General features: G+C 47.6%; 2 protein-coding genes across 3 annotated transcripts; one reads left to right on the top strand and one right to left on the bottom strand.

The window, feature by feature from the left end:
- Positions 1-1001: 1001 nt before the first annotated feature.
- On the top strand, positions 1002-21508 carry LOC128732161 (NGFI-A-binding protein homolog). Its single transcript, XM_053825330.1, has 7 exons — positions 1002-1419; positions 17865-17966; positions 18035-19019; positions 19111-19204; positions 20841-20935; positions 21144-21216; positions 21287-21508. The coding sequence occupies exons 1-7, from the start codon at positions 1002-1004 to the stop codon at positions 21506-21508; spliced, it is 1989 nt and encodes a 662-aa protein (XP_053681305.1).
- A 1010-nt stretch (positions 21509-22518) lies between these two features.
- LOC128730969 (venom protease) lies at positions 22519-25461 on the bottom strand. Of its 2 annotated transcripts, none has more exons than XM_053824064.1 (6): positions 25300-25461; positions 23974-24051; positions 23457-23910; positions 23318-23393; positions 23137-23221; positions 22519-23043 (listed from the first exon to the last, which is right to left on the bottom strand). In XM_053824064.1, exons 1-6 carry the CDS (start codon positions 25358-25360, stop codon positions 22601-22603), a joined length of 1197 nt encoding a protein of 398 aa, XP_053680039.1. In that variant the 5' UTR covers positions 25361-25461; the 3' UTR covers positions 22519-22600. The 2 variants fall into 2 exon arrangements, with proteins under 2 accessions (XP_053680039.1, XP_053680038.1); XM_053824063.1 differs by having other exon boundaries at positions 23974-24279.
- Positions 25462-25527: the final 66 nt, after the last annotated feature.

Here is a 25527-nt window from a genome sequence, read left to right on the forward strand (position 1 = left end):
CGACGGACCACCGTTCACTACCACGACGCGGCCAAACACGCCGGTAGCTGGGTTTGAATTTTTCCTTCACCAGCTCCGGTGGACTTTTCCTTCGGCGAGTCCGCTCAGATATTCTTTCGGCTTCGATCTGTACAGTTGGTAGTCCAAGGAATACAGCGCACCACCACCGTCACGACGCTGGGACGCGCAAACAGTTCAAAACATTCGCCCAACACAGCCGCATCGGGTATCCTGTGCCGATCGGCTCTAGTCTCGTTAGCTTTTTTTTTTTCTTAAACGCCATCAGTTTCCAGCACGTTTGTTCGGCTGAAAGGCGGGAAATCCTGCAAAGTGTTGATCGTGAGAGCGATTCGGCGAAACTCGAGTGTGCCGTGTGCCGTTGCTACCGGCAACCAAGTGTTGTGACATTTCGGAAACCACCAGTGACCGATAAGCGAAGCTGAAAGCTCCTCGTGCAGGGACACCGAGAACACTTGTCGGAGCTATTGTGCGTTACTGTTTTTTTTACTATTATTTGGAATTTTTAATTTTGTTTTTGCGCAAAAAGCAGGGAAATCAAAGCACGCAATAGTCGGAACGTCTTATCTATCGGTTAGCTAGGAAAAACACCCCATTTTTGTTGTTGAATTAGTATTTTGGTCCCACCTGACAGATTAGTTGTGGCTTTTTTGGCTTACTTAAGGTTAGGCCCCGATCGAACGGGCAGTACGTTTTAGGCAAAATTTTGTAGCTTTAGTTATAGGTCTAGTGAGCTTCTTCCGCGGTTGGCCATTCTTGCGCTTTCGGGAGTAGCTCGAACCACCGGTGTCGCGGCTTTTGAAAGGGCAACCCTTAATTAGCACGCTTACCACGACAAGTAGCGTGGCTTCTCGTCCCGGTCCCATCCACCTTCCACGTTCCCGTATCGGTATAGCAATGCTTTGAATGTCGCATCGCCCGCTCGCATCCTGCCCCACGTACCCGTGTTCGCCCGCACGCCTGGGCCCCCGTCCCGGTCGGTAATGGAAGTCAAGCCCCGCGTCGGTTCGCCAGCAACGGTCACCAGCGGTGTCATAGTGCAGAGCGCGCTAGTGTCCTTGATTCCCGAGGCCGGAAGCGAACCTGCGCCCAGTAGTTTGCCAACCGGTGCCGGCAGTAGCACGCCCGTAGCTAGTACCGTAGGTCAGGCAGGACATCTTTCAGAGCGCACGCAGGATCCAACGCCCGGAACGGCAACGACAGCGACGACGACGACGACGACGTCCGTGAAGGGAACCGTTCTACCATCCGGTCCCGGTAAGCGATCGCCCTCGGTTGGAACGCCCGCGAAGGGCTCGAACGTGTCCGGTGGAAGTGCAACGACCGGTTCGACCTCGTGCATAGCGAGCCCCATCCTTAGCCCGCCGGGTAAAATATTTGGCCGCAACAACAACGGAATCAGTAAGTAGGCCATGCGTTTGGGTTGACGTTTTTTTTTTGCTTTTCGGGGGAGATCGAACGAATCTTATCAATTTATCAGCCGGCAGTAAAGCACCAGCTAGCTGTGGATGCTGGCGTCATTACTGGAAGAAGCAAGGAATTGGATTGGGTTTTGTCCTGTGATAGATAATTTTTTTTTCTTCGCTCGCTGGCCAGCTCGATTCCAGCCTTCTTAAGCGCCACATCTCCGGCGACGCGTTTCTTTTCCCGATTTGACGTTAAACGGATGCCAGCTTCTTAAGTGCAGCTGGTTGGGACCGGCTACCAGGAATGCAATTTCTCCGGTGCGTCCCGCTCGTTCCCTTGGTTCTCTTACACTTTCTCTCTCTTTCGTTCTCGTACAACCACTCTTTCTTTCAATCCCGGATATCCAACAGAACCGAAGCCGAATGTAGCTTTGGTAGCAGTTTCTGCACACTCATTCGCCTGGAGATTTTCCTGCCCTCTTCCCCCTTCTCCCCTTCCACCAATTTCCCACCCAACCCACCACCCCTCTCCGCTGCATGTATGGCGTTCCAAATTGAACTTTCAGCAGCGTGTTGTTTTTATTGTGGCCCCATAGACGGTCGGGAGCCACCCCAGAGAGAGAGAGAGGAAGCGTTTCTTTTGCCCTTCAAAATCATGTCCCCGCTTTCTCGCTTTTCCCCGCACCGTTTCCCGCTTTTCGTCGACCCTGCGCGCGAACGCTGGGATGCATTTCTTGCCATGTCCCTGCAACAGTGCCATGTCCTTTATCCTTCCAGGCGGCTATTTTTTGTTCGCCCCCCCCGAGTTTTTTTTCTGCTCTCTCTTTCTCTCGTTTCCCCCATTTCCTCGGACACTGGGGGAACCCTTCCCGCGCCTCGTCCTGTCGGTGGGAATCCGTATTTTATGCTACGATATTTTATAGATTATTCCGGTGCCCTCGGGGGGGCAGGCATTGGGGCCAAGCAACAAGCGGCGGTGTTCTGCCATGCTTGTCCAAGTTCCGACTGGAACCATGCTTTTTCTCCAACACCTTCGTCTATTCCTTCTAGCTTCTTTTTTTTTTTGTTTGTTTGCTGCTCACCGCCTGAACCGTTACCTCACACAGGGATGCATGTATGGATGTTTTCTGCACGTCCCTTTTCCCTGTTGCGAGGGATTTCTTTTTTTCTTCAACCTCATTCGCTTCAGTATTTTAGCGGTGCCGTCGCGCGCTGCTTTGTGCATTTTCTTCCGTAGCACTTTTTGTGCCATTTGCACTGCTGCACTTTTCCACTGGTCGCCGGCGTTTCTTGCCGGTCGGTGCTACGGTCTCGAAGCTAGCCGGTACCGGGCAGCAACAACCACAAAAAACGGGGAACGAACGGACGGAGCAACAAAAAAAAACCTCCCAGCATTAGCCGAGTAGAATCGTCAAGGAGTCGTGAGAGGAAGGAGAAAAAAAACGACACCGTGCATGGTTGCCCTCGATTCTAACGCGAACCAGAAGCTTTTCCCGGGCAATCCAAATGCGCACGGGGGTGGACGCTTGGGGACGCTCGGATCCTTTTTGGCGTTTTCTGTGCGCCTTCTTTTTCGTTGCATCGGTGCCAGTTTGAAAGTTCTCGCCCAGCCTGCAGTAATTATCCAAAGGGAAACGAATAGAATTGGAAGCAAAAACCAGCACACACACACGCACACACACACACACAAACATGTAGTCCTCTCTCTCTCTCTCTCTCTCCGAAAGCTCACCCGTCTGAATACGGCCACTCGGCGTGATCCATTTGGTCGATCAGTTTTCGCCTCCTCTCAGGCTTCCTTGGCTCCACTTCGAACGAGGAGGGTGGTGCTTCCGAAAAAAAGGACAACCATTCAATCGATTGAATGAATCGCTTTTGCAGGATCGAATCCGATCCGCCGTCCACTTTCCGCTGGACGACTGCGACGGTGCCGTATGCTTCCGCTGGGACGTTGGTGCTTTTTTTTCTAATTTTTTTTTTCGAGTGCAACGGCTGGAACAGTACCATCGAAGGATGCCTTGTTCCAGCTCCCTGCCGAGAAATGGCCCTACCAGTCCGGTGATTTTGTTTCTTTATCCCTTTGCCAGTTAGCTGGTGCCTTTTTTTTATTCTTATATGTTTATATCTTTTACTTTTCCTTGCGCTCGTCTTGCGAACACACTCGCCCGAGACTGTCCACATGCGATGTGGGACGCGTTTCTTTTCCTTCCGATGGATTGTGCCGGTTTACCTCGCGTCCCTACGGCATTTCCCAAACCCACCAAGGGCACCGGCCTTTACTCCCACCATAGTACGCTCCACCGCACGGATGCACAATTTTCTAGCCCGTGCTATTTGTCTTTTTTTTTTGTTGTTGTTGTTGCTTCTCTACGCTGTGTCATTTATATATGTTCGTGTTTCTCCATTTCGTTGGCAATTCACTTGGCTCTGTTTTTCCACCGATCCTCCATCGGTGCAGCTGCACGGAGCCTTACCTTAGTTCATACCCGTCTGCTGTGGAGCTGCATCCTTTTTCACCCCCACAGTGGGTCGTTTCTTCAATCTCGTATTCTTTTGCGATGTTCGCATGGTGGTAGGGTTTTTTTTTTTTCAAAGTTTTCCAACATTTTCCTTACTTATCGGTCGAAAATACTCCCCACGCGAACAGACATGTGCGATGTGCCCTTTTTTCTCAAGGATTACTCGCGTGGTTCTTCTTATGGGTACTTTCGTCCTTCAAAGTCATCCTTGCGAAGGCACAGACTCGGCCTTACGTTGCTTAGCAACCGAACCAACCAACTAGTCCGCGTGATGATATTCGTTTGGTTACTTTGAAGCAAAGGGATGCTCTTTTTGAGTTCGAACGGACTAGCGGCGAATTTGCCATGACCTCGGTTGCGTTAAGTTGTGCCAGAAAGGATGAAGTGGTATGTCTTGGCTGTCAGCGTGAAGTAATCGTAAAGAAGCCTTTCGTTTTCTTGATTTGTTTGGTTTATCAGCTATGTAAGAATTATCGATCAAATTCACTATCGATATACCTTTAAACATAAGATTTTTCAAAAATAAATATCACTTTTCTGCCGATTTACTACATTTACTTTGCGTGGTAAAAAGTAACGCACGTTTTATTTATGCGTTTTGCTCAATCTTTTTTCCGAAGCTGCTACTTTCCGGCATGCAACCAAAGACGAATATACAACCATCATCCTGAATTCCCAGTGACCATCCGCGTCACAGTAATGCCGTTTGATATGTCTTCCTGCCGAAGAAGACCGGCGCAACGCTAAAAGGTTGGCCAGTGATAGATGATTGTTTTTACGTCGAATGCGTTTTCTCGCTGCCAATGTTACTGCCACTTTTTTTTTGTGCAACATAATTTTGGAACGCTTTTCACGGATTCTCGGCTACACTCTGCACTCGTCTGAATGTTATCTAACAAATCGATGTATATCCGGTACGAATGGGGTTGAATTACGAATGATGACCTCAATCAACTGTGCGATGTTTATGTGCAATACATTGTACCAGGATGCATTTTTCGCGAGCTTTCAAGCTTGTGTAGATTACTTTTACTGGTTCAAAAATTACATTGCATAGAGGATAATAGTACTCATTGAAAACTAGTTCAAAATATGTTTTAAGCTCATTCGTCGGTAAAATGTATACATCCTAAGTTTTCCTAACAGGTACATGACGCTGTACTCTGCTTGGAAGAGCGAAGGTTATCCTGAGGGACGCGAGAAAACGCGATGGCAGCGTGCCAGCTGCCCCGATTGATGACCTACTCGCATTTTAATCACTGAACCATCACACGCATGTCCTGGAAGCAGGACGTCACTGTCCGGGTCACTGGCGATGGGTCTTGCTCGGTGTCCTCACGCATCGTTAACCCTATCCCGTTCCATTCCGGGGCCACGTTGACACCGCACTGGTGCGTGTTTGATTTGATTTAATAAAATTCGTCCCTACCAACAACGGGATGCCAGTGACCAAGCGCTGTGCAGTAAAATAATAGAATCGAAAAAAAAATGCTCTTAAATTTTCGACGTCCGATCGCTAGGGAAATGAGCAGATGTGTCCGCACACCACACGACCGGATGCAGGTCCCGTACGGTGTCAGCAAACGGCATTCGGGTTAGGTATGATCGGACAGCGAGCTACAAAAAAAGACCCCCGGATGATCAACATACGGCTCAGCCGGTCGCGTCCTCTGTGTCTAACGGTCACGTCGTAACCGAAATCCCTGCCCGAAACCCAACTGGACGCGCAAGGGCTGCAAGGACATTCTGACCTAAACGCCAACGGGGTTCGGGCGAGACGGGATACGCGAGGCCATCGGTGAGGGTTACCGGTCGAGCCGGTTAATGGGTTCAAATTTTCGGTTAGCTCACGTCAGCACGAGTACGGAGGGCTAAATTGATGGGACCCTGGCGCCGTGTGATTATAAAACAACACACGCGGATAGACGAAAACGAACGAACACGAAACGAATAAAAAAACACAATGATGTTCTCAGAGTCCACCAAGGCAGTCTCCTGTATCGAATAAATGCTGAGCAGAGAAGTCACGACCGTGTGCAGGTCGCTAACCCTTCCAGGCTTAGGTCACCGATGTTTGTAACCGTTGCCTCTCGACGCCATCCCGTTCATCCTGGGGTCGACTTTCGTTGACCCTTGCGTATGACGCGGTGTGTACGCAAATTGGGATTGTCTAATGGCTCTAAATTCTCATGGAAAATTACTCTCACGTCGTGGAAACTTGTGCAACCGGTATGGTGTCACTATTTACATGACGAACCTGTCCAGCAAATTTTAATCACAGTTCCATCATTTGGAAAAAAGGACGCTTACAAATCAGAAATCATAACAATCCTGCAGGCTTAATCGTATCGCTATTATTTCTACCGCACGTAGCAAAACTTTCTGAACGAAAAAACGTTTTTCACGCAATTGATCATGAGCCGATATGATATTTTTTTTATCAAAAGTCGGCACTGATTGATCGTAGGAATTTCGCGATGCACGTCATATTCCTGCAAACGTTCGAAGCGGTCCTATTCAACGCACAAAAACGCATTTTTAATCTCGTATCAAGCTTAAACCACGCTAACTTGGTGACGCACGGTGTAAAGAAAAACGAGCCTGTTTTTGTTTGCTATCACGATCCAGCCGATCTACCAGACCCTAAGATGTGCGGTCCTAATCGCTGTTGTCGCACCCGCCATCCTTTGGGCGCGTTCTTTATTAGCCATAGGCGATCTTCTTACCTTGCGGTAGTCTTCAAGTCCAGCCCTTGCCGCATTTGTTCGATTTTTTGTGATCATTCTCGTGTGCGCTTCGTTTCAAACTGTGCTACCAAAGGACCCGCTCGGTACAACTATTTTCACCTCTCTCGTGTCCGTCGGATGATCAAGCGAGTGTTTGCGTTGTGTTTGATTTGTCGTCTAATTGTCCCTAAAATTCGGCCGAAGATGAAAAACGACCAGCACCGTCGGCAATCAGCACGCGCAAAACGATCAACCGAAATTCGGGTCGGAGAAACTTGACGAAAGGGAAAAAAAAACGCTGCCTCGATTGACAATAAATGGCTCGATTTTTATTGTTATCATTTTTGTTGGGCACATTGGGGTTTTCGCTGGAGCAAAAACTGGCCGGCAAAGGGCTTTCGCACAGACGCACTGTCGGGACCGACGAGATGGAATGCACGAATGAATGTTTTGCTGTTCTTCGCCAAAAGGGTGCCTTTGAGACTGGCCGCTACTGTTTTTGTGTGCCGTTCAGTTTTTAGTGCTTGTTCTTAGATTCGATAGAAATCGGGATAATTATAAAGCTACTGCAGCTCTCGCTCAAAGGCTCAGAGATTTATTTCTGCGCCACTCATTTCGCAGTAACTTTTCAGCGATGGTGTCAGTTCGAATCAATTGATTCTTGGGCTACCAACGTTCTATCGCACGAGTAGATCATTTGTTCGCTTGCATGTTCAACCGTTTTTGCTTGGTATCGTTCAGGTCCCATTTCAAAAGCGCGGTAGAAAAATAGTTCCAAAGCCGACCAAGTCGACCACACCGAACACCCTGCATGTCCTTACACAGGCACAAGGTTTTTGTCCCTTCTGTGTGCCTTTTTCTGATGCTAAGTTCTTTTTTCCCCTCTGTTGTGTTGGTCACCGTCAAGGGTCTAAAACCCTTTTTCGCGGGAGATGTTCTTAGTGGAGGAAAAAATGTGACCAGCAGAAAAAAACACAAGCAACCACACCAAGAAAGGTCCACACCGGGCGGTGCGTTCGTTAAGTAATTTGCCTGCACGGATAAATGCAAGAAAAAGGAGCCAGCCCAGTGAGGAGACGAATTTTCCTACGGTTCCAAGTTTCGAACGCAACCTGAAGGATATAAGGGCAGGAATAAAAAAAATTAATCTAAATAAATGGTTTCTGGTCGCTTCCTTTTAACGACCAGTATTGTAAAGGGTTGTCCGTGATACGTATGGTACGTATTTGATTTTTTTTTGCTCCATTCAACAAACGTAGTTCTTTCAAGTTCTCGCTCGCAGCGTCTTGCTACCGTACATTACGGACCCCAGAAAGAGCGAACCGGGCCCAATGGCTTGAGATTGCAGCTTGAATTAAAGTGCGAGGCAAAACAAGTAAAAAAACAGACCTTGTCCAGATGGTCGCAAACGAGGATCAAGGAAAAGGTGTTCTTTGATGCAGTTTGATCGTAATTTTTTTTTTCTTTGGTTATTTCGATTGTACGCTTACACGAGGTTGCTGGAGTCCGTCGCGTTTATGGATATTTTTTCTTAAATAAAGCGCTGTTTAACTTCATCAGAACTCACTACAGACCGGGGCACGAGCGTAACACACGCGTGTCCTGATTCTAGAGTGCCTGCTAGACTCTAACGGTCGATCTCCAAATAGGTATGTGATGCTATCTATCGCACGTTGATGATCGCTTCTGTCTACACGATCCACATCAGCATGAAGTTGGGATAGCATTAAAAAATACACACCTTTTCGGAGAGTGACTTCACAAAAAAAAACATCTTTTGTACCAAATAACCGTAGCATGTTTGCAGCTTGTGGTACGAGGAAAGCTTACTTCGGAAGATTCGCATCTCCGATACCATTTCAAGTCGTTGCTACTTGCATCTTGCCGTTAATATCAGACAATCCTGCCTTCGGTGCAGCATGTTTCCTAGAATCGCGATGTCCAAAAATTGATGTCAATTTCATCCTGCCCACGGAAATTACACGTTGTATTTGGTAATCAGCTTGAAATAATTAGTACCAACGATTGGGCAAGTTTCATTCTGCACCCAGCTAGAACCGGGACGCGCACGCACCGGCGCGCTCATTACGCATGCAGCTGACGAGGGCACGTGGCCGATCGCGAACTCGCGCGCAATCGCGCGTCCACTTGCTCGCGTAATAACGCACGGTGATGCAAGCCTTAACCTTAAACTTCACGATCACCCGTCACCCATCGATAACGGTAGCTTTGGTGGGGCCCGATCTGTTCAGAATATCGCGAACCCATCCATGCGTACCGCGGCGCTTGCGCAACATGCGCGAAAGGAGCTAATAATCGGTCCACGCCGAACACCGTTACACGGCCGTCCAGATGGTTTTGGGCAGCCGAAAATGAAGGGTTCCAATCGAACACATCCGGCCCGAATCGCAAAGGGTTCGCTGGGTTCTTGGTTGGGCTAAACGTTGGGACCTTCGTCAGGCCACGCGACGAAAAAGGGCCCGAGACATTCCTCTGCGGTTGCTGATAAAACTGATCTTAATTGATCGTTGGCACCACGCGCCAGCACAAGGGAAACCCCTAAAGCCTGGTGTTCCCGTTCGCTCGGTGCGGGTCTGACGATGGGCTACCTGAGCTGAGGGACGTTTACCTGGTCGCGTTCCGGTCGTGTGTCCTTCATGACCTAGTTGTGCTGTGCCTGGAGGGATGCCACCCGGAAGGGAAGGATGAGTCCCGTAAGCGTCCTTGTTTCGTTCTTGCGCATTTCCCGGCTGTGATGTCATTTTTGAGGTTGCCGCCACGGGACCGTGCGTACTGATAATGACGATAATAAGGGTAACCCTAAATAAATGCTCACCCATCGACGCGAGTTTGTGATGTGCGCTTTCATCGGTGTGCTCGAGTGCACTTGCACATTGTTGCAATTGCAAGCGAAGCACGTGGAACCGTCCGCATACTGGCAACCAGCCGGATCCATGTATTCGCTTACACGAGGTGCGAAAATTGAAACATCTTTCCCCGAATGGGACCGGCTGGCAGAAGGTGCCAAGGGCACGTGTCCGATGCGGCCGAAATGGTGGCACGTGGAGGGTTGCCGCGCTTGTTGCCAAATATTTGCGATTCCACCGTAACCGGCGTCCCGTCCGGGGAAAGACCAGCTGGAGTTTGGCTCGCGAGGGTCAAGGGTGTGTAATTTTCGTGTAATGTTCTTGGGTTAATTGCGCAACGGTGGATGATTGCTGGCACGGTTCGCTGCTGCATCCGGTGGAACCTCAGCTGGGAGGGTCAGCTGGACGCGTTGGCACACTTTTTATGCCAATGCGCTTTAGCTCACATGCAAATTTGGCCGCATTCGGGAAGGGATACAATTTTACGTAATAACATACGCAACTACTTGTGTGCTTACTTGTGCGGTGGGACAGATTGCGAAGTAATGTGACACGGTTTGTGTCGGTATAGAATTTTTATTTTGAGTAATTTCACAATCAATGACGAATCTTATATATGTCACAACGGATTGGTAGCAGCAGGATTAATATCTGTATTAGGATTTCTTTTCGTAGTATTGTAACAAAAAAAGAAGCTATGATCTAAGTGAGAATCCAAATTAAAAAACATTCTACTCTTTCGTCCGGTGGCAAAGCAATAGCGAATGAAAAGAGGGCCCTCTTACAAAGCCCTTAGATAAATTTTGAGAGCAAAAAAAAAAGGCAAACATTAACATTTCTGACACTTCCCATTTTCCACTTACCCTATTAAGACGTTCACCCATCCATCACGCGGTCTCGAACATGCAAAACGGTTCCCAAAGGAAACAACGGCTCCATTAAACAATTCTCCTTTCGCGTAATTAATGCGGTTGTTTGCTCACGGAAATGGACGCGAAATCTTTCGGTGCTATTGGGTTTCGTCCTTCGGGGCGCGCACCGTAGATAAATATTCTCTCCCCCACCGCCTGTCGCGTTTTTTGGCGATTTTGTTTTCGGATCCTTTCGGTGCGTTGCGCTTCACCAAACAGAGTCTAATAATTCAAAAATTTTGTCACATGTCGGCGAGCTGTCGCTTTCGTCTGCGAGTCCTTAACGGAGCCGATGGTGCGAGAATTTTCATTCAATTACGGCATTATTGAATCGGGGATCAGTGCGTTCGCCCCGGGCGTCCCGTTGGACGTCCCGATGGTTGTCACTTTCACTTTCGCCGGCGAATTTTGTGGGCTGAGGGGAAAAGTTCAACCGTATCGTCCGATTTCGGTGCGTACCCGCCGGCTCATGCACAGCCAATCAGCGCTCGAGTTTGAATTTAAACGAGGAGGTGGGTTTTCCCTCCATTCGCTGAACCGGAAAACCCACCCCTACGGATTCGCGGATGCACCCTTTTCTTTCTTTTTTATTTTTTTTTCTATATCGGCCACAATACGCCGCCACGTTCAAGGACTCCCTCCGAAACGGTATCGCCGGAAACGCATCCGCTGAATGATCCCATCCCTCGCGGGATGCTGGTGAGAAAAAGACAAAAATAATTAAAAATGATAAAATTTGTAATTAAGGGAGGAAGCTGCCACTGGGCTGCGTCCGGTGGTGAATGTACGCGTGTGATTGTGCGATCTGTTATTTCGCTTTTTTTTATCCATCCTACGAAGACCAGTGGCGGGGTTTAAAAAACTTTCACTGCCCTTACACGAGCTAAATAGCTAGCGCTGGAAGCAACATAAAAAACGCACACCACACCTCGCCGTTATGCGAAAGGTTTTTCTAATGCAAAGCATCTTGCGAGAGTTGCGAGCATAAAATGGTTGCCCATTAGTGATACACCCTCCGTACAGCGATGTTTAATGTTCCCCTGCAATTCTTGAACGGTGGACGACTGCTACCATTTTGTAAGCAATGCAATACTCGTCATAGTTTGAGTATAAAAAAAATAGGAATTATTCTTTATTTTATAATTATAATTAGTTATCCGGATGATAAACGTAATGGTATATCCTATTGGTTATAATATGAATAAAACGATGTATTAACATGTCATCTTAAATGTATAGAGACTCCAACAATCGTAGTGAAAGGTTTCTAGAATCATATTTTTTTATCACGAAAGACTGCCACAAAAAGACTAAAACGTTATTTTAGGTTCCGATATGTGATCGCTTAACCGATCGTTATGCTGCTTGCAAACCAGCAGACGTGAGAAAACAGTTTATATTTAGTAAAAAAAAAACATAACTTTCCTCCAGCTATGTTTTTTTGTTAGAAACTTTTCGTAGAAGCCCAACTCAATAGCTGCGTCCTTAGTTTTGATCAATGATAAGAGGAAAAAAAAACTGTTTTAATATTCCTCCAGCCGTCAGACGTCCTGATTCATTCGGGCGCATCGATCTTCGAATGTTTGCCTGCTGCACAGACTAGTGTTTTTTTTTATGTTCATCATTCAGCTTTCGAAACTAACAGTTCCCAGCATCTTGCGTGTCATCATGGCCATACCCATGGGCCATAGTCAGCTGCTCGTCTATGTTGCGAAGGCGAAAAAAAAGTGCACCTTCCCCGTCGGTCGCTCTCAGGCGCATATTCTAATGCGTTATTCTAATATCCTTCCCAAGCAACGGGACTTCTTTCTCTCCGTTTAACGGGGAAAGTGAACCGAACCCAAAATCACTCACATACACGGCAAATAAAAAAAAACTGGACCAGACGGGAGACTTAAAAACAAAAAAAAATTATACCCAATCGAGCGTGTGCATAAATTATCTCCAATGTCCTAATGATTAGTTCGTAACCTCGGAAGCAACCGGCTCCCTGTAATTCAGGGTCCTGAGAGTGATGTGCTTTTCTCACCGATGGCACAACCCAGAATGCAGCGGGGAGATGATCTGATGAGTGGTCCGAACATTTCTCGGTGGTGGCTGCATAAGACGGTCGTATATATGAAGAAAAAACAATAACCGGGACCATCACCTCCCGGAACGTGTGTTGCCGTGAATGATTATTCAAATTACTTTGCCACGGTGTAAGGCCACGATGTCTTCGGATTTCCTAGGCCAAACTCCGGTGTGGCAAAGGACGCGTTAAGACCCAAGACCCAAGCAAAGGGGTTGACGTTGACCCCAGCCGGATGGGCTCGCGAGTTGCTTCGGGGTGTAAGGGTTAGGGTGATGATCGGAATTGAGCTTTTTTTACCGCAGCTTTTCTAGCGGCTAGTTCCACCGTCCATTATTCATCCCTGGGAGCGCGTTCATACCGGGTCTCGCTAAACACCTTGACGGTGTCTCTAATGCCAAGGATCGTATGCAGATGCAGACGCGCATCCTCATCGTAAGACCTTTCTTGAGACAGAACGGGCTATTTTTTTTGTTTTATGGCGTTTTTTATGTTTAATGTTTTTTTTTGTGCTATCCATGTGTATTTTGTATCATAACACAATGACACCAAATAAGCGTACGCATCACCAAAAGGCGTATGGAAATGAGATGCTGTGGGAAAATGGTTCGTTTAATTTTGGAGCTTTTTTTTGGTCATTTTTTACATTTACATCATGTGACGGTAGTGCTAGGTTCTCATGAGAATTTATCGCAAGAGATGCTAAATTGTTGGCCTATTTACTGACAGCAGTCAAGAATGTTTGAAGAAACTTTTTACTTGACGAACATCTTAAAATTATTATTTAATACAGCCAAAACATATGTTCATTGTTACTATTGATACAGGGAATGTTTATACAGAGAAACTAGTTATTTAAAGATTTTTTGGAAACATCTGTTCAAAACAATATAAAAAGAATATTTTAAACATAATTGTTTGTTTTTTAAATCAAACACATTCACATTTCAAAATTATTCTTCTGTCATTTAAAAATTATTATTCAGATAGCCTGTACGTTAATAATTAGACTATGAACTTTTTTAAGCTATATACCAAATAGTGAATGAAAGCCATCTGGTTTATCAAATTCTTCTCAATGAACAATAAGAAATCACACATATCGCTGCTGAGAAAATGAAGAATAGGCAGGATAACCCTATAATTTATTATTTCCTAAACCTTGTCGAGTTTGGCAAAAAAATTACCAAACTCATAATTCCCATGATGGTCATGGTTGCACTGGTGGAAGAAATTTCTCAGGATATCTCCCAACGAAAGACGATGAACTATCACGAGACTGATACTAAAAAAATATCCTTCATGCAAATAACTTTTTTACGCATCCCACAAACGCATCCAATGCGATGCGTGTGTGAACGAAATCGAAAGGGAACGAATGCCTTCGTCGGCACGATGAGACCAAACTAGTCAATCCGGAATGATCGTGAGAGGGCGCGCAAAAAAAAAACCACGAAACAAAGCAGGTACGCCAGAACTCTGACGTTCTCACGGTGCCTTCCTGCCGCCAGACTGTCCTCGCGGGGTAAACACTCAAATTTCTGTCATTACCCAAAGGTAAGATGCGCACGCCAGAACGCAACAATACCGGCCAAAGCCGAAGAAACAGAAAAAAAATGTCCAAATCCACCACGAAAGACAAAAAAAAAGTCGGCCCCCGGTATACACGCCAACATTGGCGAAGCAATAAAAAAAACATATCACACACGCACTGAAAGGCCAGTCCCGTGATCAAACAAAAAGGTTACGATGTCCTGGAAACGAGAGCGAAAGTGAAGAATTCCCAAACATCACGTCCACCGGAGGAAACGCTAGGGCTAAAAGAAAAGTGTGGTGCAAAAAAACAGCGTGCGCCGTGATATCTTTTCCACGAGCCGGATAGACCTTTCGGTATGCAAATGAGGACCTACCCTAAGACACGTCAGGACCCCTTTCACCTCCCGGGTGTCCTGGGCTTGAGACGAACCCTTGGAAGACGGCACTCCGGCCGACCTCGCTTGATGCCGACGGCAGGTTCCGCACACGGGAGCGATCCTTCGAAGGGTAGAGAACAAAAAGCGAACAAAAAAAAACATGTCCACATCGCTGCCTTTCTACCTGCTCTGTGGAACTGAAATTATGCTCCGATTTTGCTCGGATCTCGTTCCAAAATCCCCGTTATCGAATGGCCATTTTCCATCGGTCGAAATTGGGCTCTAATCGCCATGCAATTGCTAATTAATTCGCGCATTTGCCGTTGTACCACTCGTAATCTTGCGCTGCCATGACGTATGAACTGACGGACACTGCGCGAAACGACACACCTCATTATGCAAAATATGTAAATCGAATTCTCTCGCGAAAAAAAAAGCAACCACCCTTTACATTTGCTCCCACTTTACAAGTCAATAATCGGTGCCCTCTTCACCTTGTAAGGGTTGTCATTAATTGTCGGTTAACCGATTAGCTCATCGAGCTCGAGAGCATCGCACGGTAACGGCCCCTGATGGGAACCGTTCTATGAGAGCAACAAAAAATCTCCATTTCACGCTGGCAAATGGATTCGACAAATGTGCTGCTGTTGGTGGGAAGCACATAAACTGCTTTTTTTTTGCCAATTCCCAACATAGTGATCACCACCGCATCACCACACAAAAGTCACTCATAATTGTTTCCCAAACAAATTTGCCTTACGCTCGAGGGCACGAATGCGGATGGCGTCGACGTGGAACTGTTGATAGGATCCGCCGATTGGGTGGGATAGTCCCTTTTGAGCGCTTTTTTACACCCGCAGTATGCAAATTCCTGCGTGCGCGACGTTGAGGGCTTCATGGTGGCGCGATTCGGGGGCTGTGCACACACACAGACACACCGAAAATAGGAATCTCAGTTCACGAGCATAAAAAGCAGCTCTGCAAGCCTCAACGGTACTAACTTCCGACAAACTACATGCAACAATTAAAACATCTCGTTGCTCCGCGGTGTGTATAATCCTTTTTTTTTGCACTCCTCTACGACACTTGAACCGGGTGCGGATTGACGAAACCCTCAGAAAAGTTGCAGAGGGTGTTTTTTTATCCTGTCCATCCCCGATCGCGAGCTGATTACCCGCGTTTGGCGATGGTTTACCCCTTTCGGTCACATCGTCACCGACATACCCCGTTTCGATGGGGTGAAATTAGACGCACCACCGCAACGTTTATCATCGCAACGAGAGAAGTGCTTTTTGTGCCGGCAGGGAATATTTCACGTATGCCAACATCATGGCAATTTAATTTAGTGTCAAAGATTAAACCAACACTCTAACCCACGTCATGGCACAATGTGGAATTAGAAATTGTTCGTCATCGATTTTTTTCTGCACTGCCGTTCTACACTGCCGTTGCTTGGATGGCTATGTCAACCGGATGCTTAAACGTGTTGACAATAGCCTGCTAACTACTCATGCAATGCTGTATCCATGGTTACTTTGCCTCTAACGATTATCCAGCATCATATTGACATGACTTCCGTAAGATCACATTGAATAGTTCAACGATCGTATGTTTTGACACAAAAAGCTCACGATTGACATTGATTGAACATGCTTCTAACTATCGTTACTACAAATTCTAACAAGCCTTAAACATCTTGAGTTTTGCTGAATGTTTTATCAAAATTCTTCATCCAGAATACTCCATGTAAAAATTCCAAAAAACATGCTCGCATAATTCATTACTACGGTTTCACTCTCGCCACTGGCGTGCAAATATTTGGCGGCGTTCGAATTGTTCGCCGGCACGCCACTGGCCCTGCTGGACGCATATTTTACGCTCCTCGACCACCGGTAGTGGCGTTCGTTCCTCATTTGGGCTTGGTCCACATTCCACACGCATGTCTTTTGCCCAAATCTATCGTGCCTGCTGACGATGGACAAACGCCTTAAACCGTAGCTACCGGTTCTGGAGGTTGCAATCCGACGTCCGTGCAGCTCGTCAGTACGCACGGTGATCGCCAGGAAACCGATCCCCGGGAAGGGTGTGGTTTGTGACCCACAGCAAGAAGAGATTTGCTTTTTTTTTGTTCCACGTTTCGTGCAACTTCTCTCTCGTACGCACACCCTATCCTCGCTACCCCGACAGTGCTGCATCCTGATTGGGCTGCGTGTGGCTGTGGCCAGGAATCCGTGGGTTGTCCCACGGTAGCGTTTGTGGTTCCCGTTTGCCTCCGGCCTAGAACGCAGTTTGTCCTTCTCGCTCGTTCTGGCTGCCGGCGGTTGAGTTTTGAACGCGTTTACTTCCGCCGAGTCCTTGCGAGTCCGTGCGATTTGGCGGTTGGTATTCTATAAAATTCCCTCCATTTTCTATACGCTTCCGTCTGCTGGGAAGGAACAACAGCACGGGCTTTTTTTTTCCTTCGTCGTCATCTTTCACTTCGTATCACCACCCTAGCCGTAATCTCAGCGTGACCGTCATTTTCTCGTTTATCTTCGTTCCCCTGCTGCAGACACTTTTCGAAGGGGGTAAATCCTTGAAGGAGAGAAACCGGTGAAGACATGAATGGCCGAAAACCGAATGTAGTTTTTTTTGTGTACGTGTGTCTCCGGCAACATTTGCATAGAAAGAGCTGCACAACAGCGGGTTTAATCACAACGTACTCGTTTTGTTACGCACGAAAAAGTTGAAATCATAAAAAAAAACAAGAAAATAATCTTCACATCATTCTCGTTTGCGATAACGAAGAAAAAAAACACACAATTCGATGGCCTTGGAACTCAACAACGGATATTATTAACCGTCGAGAAGAGGTTCTGCAACGGCTTTCCGTTCCCTTTAACCGACGGTTTGGAGTAGACAACTCCCGGGAGACGAATCCGGGGTCTTGGGTGCCGTCTGCAGCGGGGGTTGTGGACGCGTAATCTTGAACCAAAACGGCCGTTAGGTGGTAGGAAATGGCAGCTCACGCAAAAGGACCCTCCAGCGATGGTGGCAAAAGATGGATGAAGCACCGAGGAAAGACAAAAAAAAACAGACTCAATCCGGATCTTAAAACGATCCGGACTGGCGGTAGAAATTAACGATTTGGAAGATTCACTGCCCTAACTTGGCGGGAAGATTTTCGGTTGGGCGTTGTGAGATGGGAGACCTAAAAAAATAAAAGGAAGACACCATGCGACACTAGCACGGAGTGAGGCAGTACGATGAAGGCATAAATTATGACGTCTAAGTGCGTTTTGAGCAAGGATGCGAATGAACCCCTTTTCGCGGTTCTGGAGCGCGGTTGGTGATGGGTCCGGTTTAACGGTTTTTTGGCGCTTGAAACCTATCGTATAATGGCGCGAAACAACCCTTTTGCTCAAAATACGTCCTTTTTTTTCGCTCCCTGCAGTGGTGGTCACGTCAACTCCTTCGAACGAAGCGGAACTTCAGCTGTATCGCGTGTTGCAGCGGGCGAGCCTGCTCAACTACTACGACACCCTGCTCGAGATGGGTAAGTGCTGGAGAACTTTGGCATCCTGTCGTTAAGGACGTTTGGCTGATCTCTCTCATTCCCACCAGGCGGAGATGACGTACAACAGCTGTGTGATGCAGGCGAGGAGGAGTTCCTGGAGATCATGGCTCTAGTCGGGATGGCGTCAAAACCTCTGCACGTGCGTCGTCTCCAGAAGGCGCTGCACGAGTGGATGACCAACCCAGCCGCGTTCCAGAGTCCACTCACCAACGCCGACATTCCATCACGCATCCCTTACAGTCCCGAGCCAGGATCGATCGCGCGTAGTGTCACGGTAGCTGGAACGGGCGCGTATGGAGGCGCCTCATCTGTGGCCGGAAGCTTTTCTAACCTCACCGCCAATGCGTCCTCCAGCACAAACCACCCGCTTTCGGGGGCACCTACGCCACTTTCGACCGGATCTTCCTCAACTACCGGCTCATCTTCATCCGTAGTGGCAGCAGCGGCTGTGGCCGCTTCGGCGGCTTCCTCCACACACCTAAGTCACCTGGGTGGAGGTGTTGGATCACTCGGTCATCACCATCACCTGCTGCATCATCACCATCATCACCTGCCGTTGGGTGGAGGTGGTGCCAGTCTCGGAAGTAGCAGCAACATCAGCAGCCAGATCGGTTCGACAACAAGCGGATCCGTGCAGTTGACACCGGCGTTGACTGAGGATCAAGTGGCGAAGATCGTACAGGCAGCTGAACGATTGTCACGTACACTTCCCCGGCTTGAACCACGCCAGCAAAGCATCAAGAAGCGATCTGCCCGTGATCTGGAAGCCGTGATCGCGATGAGTGAGGCTGATCCAAGGCGGATGGACGAAATCCGCAAGTACTCAGCCATTTATGGACGGTTTGATTGCAAGCGCCGTCCTGAGAAACCGCTCACGTTGCACGAGGTGTGCGTGAATGAGGCTGCTGCTCAGATCTGCAAGTACATCCCGGCCTTGCTAACCCGGCGTGATGAGTTATTCCCACTGGCAAGGCAGGTTGTGCGAGACTGTGGTTTTGGCCATTCGGCCAGCATACGGCTGACCGGTTTGAGGTGCGTGATCTCGACAATTCGGTGGAGGTGTATTCAGATAGGTTGCCTTTTTCCTCTAAATAACGTCTCTTTTTCTTCATTTTTCATCCAGCCAAACGCAACAGAATCGCGGTGATGAACTTGACACAGTGCAGCAGCTAAAACGGGCTCGACTCTCGAGCGACACGAGCTCGGACATGGGCAAGGTAGGTGACTGTTGCAACACGTGTTTGTCCCGCATCTAATGACACCCTACCTTACCGCTTCGGTTGGCACGCTTTTAAGTGAAGTGGTATTTCTGCCACCCTACCTGATGCTTTGAGCTGTGCGGTGATCTGCTTTTAGCGTTTGATTTAGCTGCTTCCGCTCGTACACGCTCAGTACGGCCGTCCAATCTGACGCACGCGCAAATCTGATTGATGGCTTGCGATTGTTTTGTTAGCTTTTGCCGTTCCATTTATGATTTCACGCCTTATGATTTCGCGCATTAATGATTATTTCATTTACAGCCGACCCCAACCACGCAGTACACGTGCTTATGAGCTTCGCCACCGCCGCCCGTCGACGATCGGTTGTCTGTCGTGGCCATTTACGTGGCCCGGCCGGACCCGGTCGATGCTGGCCGCTTTGACTAACCTCGCTTCCGCTACGCGCTTCCCGGGGCGCTTTGCTTTGCCACGTTGCTTCCCACGCTTCCGTTTGCTTTATCGCTTTTGTTGAACATTTAAGTATCCTTTCATATTCACTCATTTGGTTGTGATTGGTTCGAGTTTAAGTTTCTTATTTTCAGTTAGAAAGTTACCATTTATTTTAGTTATAATTTATGCAGCCACTGTTCCGAGCAGCGCGCAAACTTTTGCCACGCGCTAGAAAATTGGGAATGGAAAGCCGAAAACTTATCTTTATCAGTTCCTGCTGCATGGTGTTGAAGATACTTTTCAGCTTTTCGTTTAGTTGCTTGTGCATTTGTTGCAAAGAGTTTTCGCTGGAGTTTTACTTGTTTGCTTTCCTACCTGGTGAAGCTGGAAGTAAAATTCTCAGCTGTTCATATGCTTAGTTTAGATGAAATGGCGATGCTAGTGGTAGTAGCGCAGAGTTACCTGTTCGAAATTCCTAGGTGCCTTGTAGTTATCTAGTCAGTGCTTCGACCTACTCCTATTTTGCGTATCAATCCATCGCTTTCCGTAGATCAAAGTTCTTTTGTGTGTATGATTTTGCGTGTATTTTTATCTATTTAATATGTCAAGTTTATGTTCTTATAGTTTGCTATCGTTTACTTTCTTTGCACCGTATTGCACAAACGCTTCGCTACGCTACGCAAATTACAAGGCTTTCGCAATTTGTCAATGCAAAAGGTAGATGCTTTAGTAATGATTCCGTTTTTACAATTTCTTTCAAATGGTTTCGTATAAGTCGTCTTTTTTATTTCAAGTCGTAGGTATTGTGCAGCGTACTTTTTTATCTTATGTTTCTTCTTTTTCTTCTTCTAATTTTTTATACCTTAACTGCTTATATCCTTTTGCACTTACAATTTGATGATCGCAAAAGCACTTTGGCTCAAAATTATGATCATTGCTACATCTATGCAATGCATTCGACTCCGCCAGTGTGCTAGATGCTGCTTCATCGCTTATGCTTCTGCGCCATGGCTTGCTTCGTTGTAGCTTTAGACTGCATGTGTCATTCATTTGCCTACCTTTAATTTCTTTCTAATTACTGCTATCCCATGCATTATCCCCTACTAACGCTTATTTTATGCAATAATCAGCAAATATTAAACCAACAACCGATGGTAGTGAATATGGAGATGCTAATCCCGTACCGTTTTTCACGCTTTCCCAGGAAAACTCCGATGATAATCGCGATATTTCGAGCGGCTCCATTTACCAGCAGATCAGTGACAAACCCTTCGATTTAACTGATTCAAGTAAATTTTCGTGAGTATTTTTTCGTAGCATAAAGCGCAAACAACCCTGAAAGCTGCTCAAATGCCACAGCTTCAAGCGAGTGTTGTTTGATCTTGAGAAATAAGTTTCAGCTTAACTACATGTGTAGAATTTAGAGTAAACATCTGCATGTTGCACGAATTCACCCTACGCTTTGCTGATCGGCTCACATCACCGTTTTCCTTTGTTTCACCCACAGGTACGCTAGATCCGAATTTGATGACACAGATTCTCGATTTAGTTTTAGCAATTCAAGTTCGTCACCAGTTCAAGTAAGTCCGTCACATAAGAAGGTGCGATTGTGCTTGACTTTTCACCTTCACCCGTTACCATGTTTTGCAGGCTGGAAATGGAGCCGACCGAGATTTGAGCGATCCCGATTTCGGGGATTTACGATCCCACACACCCCGTATGCTGGATCCAACAGGTGGCTCACTGGGCGTGCAGGTTATCTCATCATCCGGAGGTCACATCATTGCCGTAGCCAACCCAGCCCTTGCTCTCAGTCCAGCGCTCAGCGAGGCGATCTCCATCAAACGGGAAGCCATCTCGCCGGACCTCTGAGGCACGATCTCATCCCAACTGTACCGGACAACCTCTGCGCTATGTCAAGGGTGCTCCGGCGACGGTCCTGTACCATAGCTATCTTAAGTTTACTACTCTTTTTTTATCTTGGTGGAGGATATCGCAAAATTTCTGTAGGTCAAGGCACTTCCTTAGTTTGTACTAGTCTGCAACTTTTTAAAAGTTAGTTTGATAAATTCCCCACACTAAGAACAATCGAAAAACATTCGGCATCGCCCTTGTTTAGGTCAACTGTCGTGCAAAGAAACTTTTTAGACTGCAACCACGAAAGGAACACGAAAGAAAATGCAAAATTAAATACAATTCTAAATGATTTTGAGCCTTTTGTTAGGAAATTTTCGCTCACTTTATCGCTTTAGTTATTCAAAATTTGTTCTTCGTACTGAGTTCAATTTCGTGAACGTTTAAACACTCACTTAAAAGACTGTCAAATAAAACAAACTATAGGACTGCTTGTTTCTAGTGTAGGTATTTGTTTAATATGTTATACTCCTTTTTGTTTTGTTGAGTTTACCGCTTTGCGCTCAATCGCACCTTTAATCCCTGCAGACATTCGTTTAGTTACAATATATGTTGCGGCCCGCTTGTAGTTGGGAATTATAGCACAACGTAAAGCAGTGAAGAAAAGAATTTATTCGTGACAAAATTAATTGTGTAGCCACTGGTGCGGGCTTTATGAGCATTAGCAGCGCTAGTTTTGCGAAGTCTCCCGTTAAATGCAGCAAAAATGTACACAAAATAAATACTAACTTTGCGATCAACCGACAACCTGCAGCTGCAGCCCCGAAAGGCTATTCGTAACACTTCTTCTTAATACCCACAGCAAACATTCAAATGAGGAATTAGGGTACCTTTGGATGGAAGCAACCATGGTACAAAGCTACGCGGTTAGAGCTATCGTTCGTTCGTGTGAAGATGTACAAATGCACTGTATCTGATAGGAATAAAAAAAATGCATCTAACAAGTACCAAACACACGGTACTGACGTTGTAGTTTGTACTCAAAAACTAATAATACCATTTATTGCAAGCATGAGATATAAAACGTACAAAAATCACGGTGCCGGACATCTACAGCGGTTCGGCCACCTTCTGCTGGATCCAGTCAACGAAGCTGGCCACACGCGTGTACACACCGGGTACCTCAGCTCGAGCGCATCCGATACCGTACGAGACGACACCAACCTGGTAATAGTAGAAGTTGGTACCAAAGCGCTGCGGCAGCATCAACGGTCCACCACTGTCACCCTGGCACGAGTCCTTTCCACCCTCAAGCACGCCAGCGCACATCACGGCATTGTCGAACTGCTTCTGCGAGAACACCTTTCCGATCTTGTTGTACAGCGTGCGGCACTCGTCGTTGGCAATGATCGGTAACTGCAGCTCCTGCAACACGTTGGCGGACTTACCGCCTTCCTGGGTGCGACCCCAACCCGCCACGAACGGTGTGTAGCCGATGAAGTTCTTGGTACGGATCGTCTCACTCAACGGCAGACAGATTGGCTTGATCGCGTCTAATGGGGCGTCGGAAAAATCCCATGAAAATGACACATCGTTAGGGATGTTGATTTTCTCGCACAAAATTACGACCCTTTTCCGATACTTACCGCTGAACTGCACCTCAGACTCCATGTACAGCACGGCCACATCCGTGTGTCCGTCCTTCTTATCGTACGATGGGTGCGACTCGTACTGTGAACAGCAAAAGGGCAAATTGACAAGTTATTGCTCTAGAAAGGTGATTCCTTTCACTGGCCACGCGCAAAGTCGACCTTCACGACTACTCACCCGAACCACGGGCACGTCGATGTGGTTTGTCTCCCCGTCTGTGGATGTATCATGCTCTCCGAGTCGAACCGACGCCCTGTAAGACATAGGAAACATGTTACAATGCGTGGAAATTTCCCACCAACGAGGCGTTACTTACAAGTCCTTCCGGATGCAGTGGGCCGCCGTCAGGACGTGGCGTTTCGTGATGAGGGATCCACCGCACTTGAACGAAACCTCGCCCAGTGCGTTACGGTAGCCTACCAGCGCCATCCAGGGCCATCCGTTCAGTGCAGCCGGAACACCTCCGACAACACGGTTATGCTCTACGGGGCTGTATCCGCAGCCAGTCTCGGGTGTGAGCAGCTCAGCAGGACCGACGGATGATGTTGGTGGAGCCGGTGTTGGTGCCTCAGTGACCGGTGCCGGCGGTGGTGCCGTTGGAGGAACAGTTGGGGGAGCCGGTGGAGGTGGTGCAGGTCTGGCCAGTGGACAGCAGACATTCGGCTGGATGTAGTTACAGACGGCGTTGGACTGACGGACATACTGCACGTACTGTGGGTCTCGCTGACGCTGGACAAACTCGTTCAACACATCTGGACAGCTGCGGATACCTAGGGAATCGCGAGACTCCGATTAGTTCCTTGGGGATCGAAATCCAGCTCCTTGCAGCATACTTATGCAGTAGCCTTCGCGGTTGTCCGGCCCGATGCAGTCAGCGGTACGCTGCACGGTCGGAGGTGCCGTGGTGACCTCTACAAAAGGAGATGAAGTTGTAGTGGAGTCGTACTGCACGCCATCGCTGCAGCAAAGCACGGGACTTCCGTTGTAGTTGCGATTGCCGCAGCTACGCTGGGAAGCGAGCAGGAAGTTCACCGTGTCCTGGTTTCTATTGTACTGGTACAGTCGTATCAGGGACGAGCAGTACTGGAACACCTGACACACGCCTATCTGACCGTTCGGGGTATAGCACGATCTGTCGGCTGAAAGAGCGGGAGGATAAGCATTGAAAGGACACCGATTGTGGAGGGAACTGGCCCGTTGTGGAGAAGTTAGTTGGAAGGAGTTGGTTTGATGAGTGTCAGTGGCGCCATTCAAATGGGAATCTCACGCGAGCTCATGAACCCCGCTAAGCCAGTTGGATCGTCGTTTATCAACCGTGGCGAGCAAACATAACACTTAGCTAATGACATGGTCGTGGCAGGTGTTCCTCCGTTTGTAGTACTCTCAAGAAACAGGTATTTTAATTGCCATCCATTCTTCCATCCTGCGCATTTCAAATTGAATGTTCCGACGCCACTACATCACGGAGCGTTATTTTGCTGGCGCACATTGGCTAGTTTTGTCGCAAATCCAGCATCAGTAAACGGAGACTGCGCCTTAGGTCAACAAGCTGGAACGGTGCACAACTACCATCAGCTTGCACTACCAGCAGTAGCAATTGTTTGACAAGCGAATGACCATTATCATCATCTCCACCAAGCGATCGTCGGTTAGCGTTATCGATTAACACCATTCGCTTCGCGATGCCATAACGACGCACCCCTTTCTGATGGGCAGCAGCGTAGTCGGCCATGACTGAGACGTTTGAATGTCAGTCGAGGCAAACCACCTTCGCGTTGGTGAGAAACTTCAAGAAGGTGAAAAAAAAGGCGCTTCAACAACGTCCAAAATATCGAACCACCCGTTCCGCCATGATTGCGTGTCATCACGACGGTACGCACAAACCGCGGAAGACAGCAACAAGCGATAAAGCAGTGAACCGGCTAATTTCACCTCCCGAAAAACCGGACCGGATCCGTACAGTGTACGGGTGAGTGGTGATTGTACGCTTCATAGCGTGAGGTCTTCACCATTGCCGCAGGGCCAGGCTCTGGCCTTGGCACTGGTTTTTCCTCACGGTCACTCCTCGGCGCGAGGTGTTGTGCGTGTGTCGTGTGGTACGTGAAGTTTAAATGTATTGCAACGGCAGCTCCTTATCTGGGAGTCCTTGACGACCGTACCTTGCGGTTGCACGTTCTGTACGGCCAGACAGCAGAGAATAACAAACGTTAACTTCCACATGATCGCGGGCTATTAATGTCACTAATTTTGGGAGCCAATTAACTGGGCAACCTTTTATGGCGCACAGCTCACTTTACGGAAGCGATCGGATGCTGCTAAGAATCGAACCCACAGCACAGCCAAAACCTACTGGCACATCTTTGCGCGCGCGCAAGCAGAAGAACCTC

The sequence above is a fragment of the Anopheles nili genome, chromosome 2 (genome assembly GCF_943737925.1).
Source record: "Anopheles nili chromosome 2, idAnoNiliSN_F5_01, whole genome shotgun sequence".
NCBI lineage: Eukaryota > Metazoa > Arthropoda > Insecta > Diptera > Culicidae > Anopheles > Anopheles nili.

What these genes read in the sequence shown, in the direction of transcription:
- LOC128732161 (XM_053825330.1), top strand. Translation starts at nt 1,002, where the DNA reads ATGGAAGTCAAGCCCCGCGTCGGTTCGCCAGCAACGGTCACCAGCGGT. An exon ending in CGACACCCTGCTCGAGATGG is followed by an intron (nt 17,967 to 18,034) that starts GTAAGTGCTGGA and finishes CATTCCCACCAG; the next exon opens with GCGGAGATGACGTACAACAG. An exon ending in ATACGGCTGACCGGTTTGAG is followed by an intron (nt 19,020 to 19,110) that starts GTGCGTGATCTC and finishes TTTTTCATCCAG; the next exon opens with CCAAACGCAACAGAATCGCG.
- LOC128730969 (XM_053824063.1), bottom strand. Translation starts at nt 25,360, where the DNA reads ATGTGGAAGTTAACGTTTGTTATTCTCTGCTGTCTGGCCGTACAGAAC. An exon ending in ACAGAACGTGCAACCGCAAG is followed by an intron (nt 24,280 to 25,299) that starts GTACGGTCGTCA and finishes CCGCTCTTTCAG; the next exon opens with CCGACAGATCGTGCTATACC. An exon ending in TCGACGTGCCCGTGGTTCGG is followed by an intron (nt 23,222 to 23,317) that starts GTGAGTAGTCGT and finishes TGCTGTTCACAG; the next exon opens with TACGAGTCGCACCCATCGTA.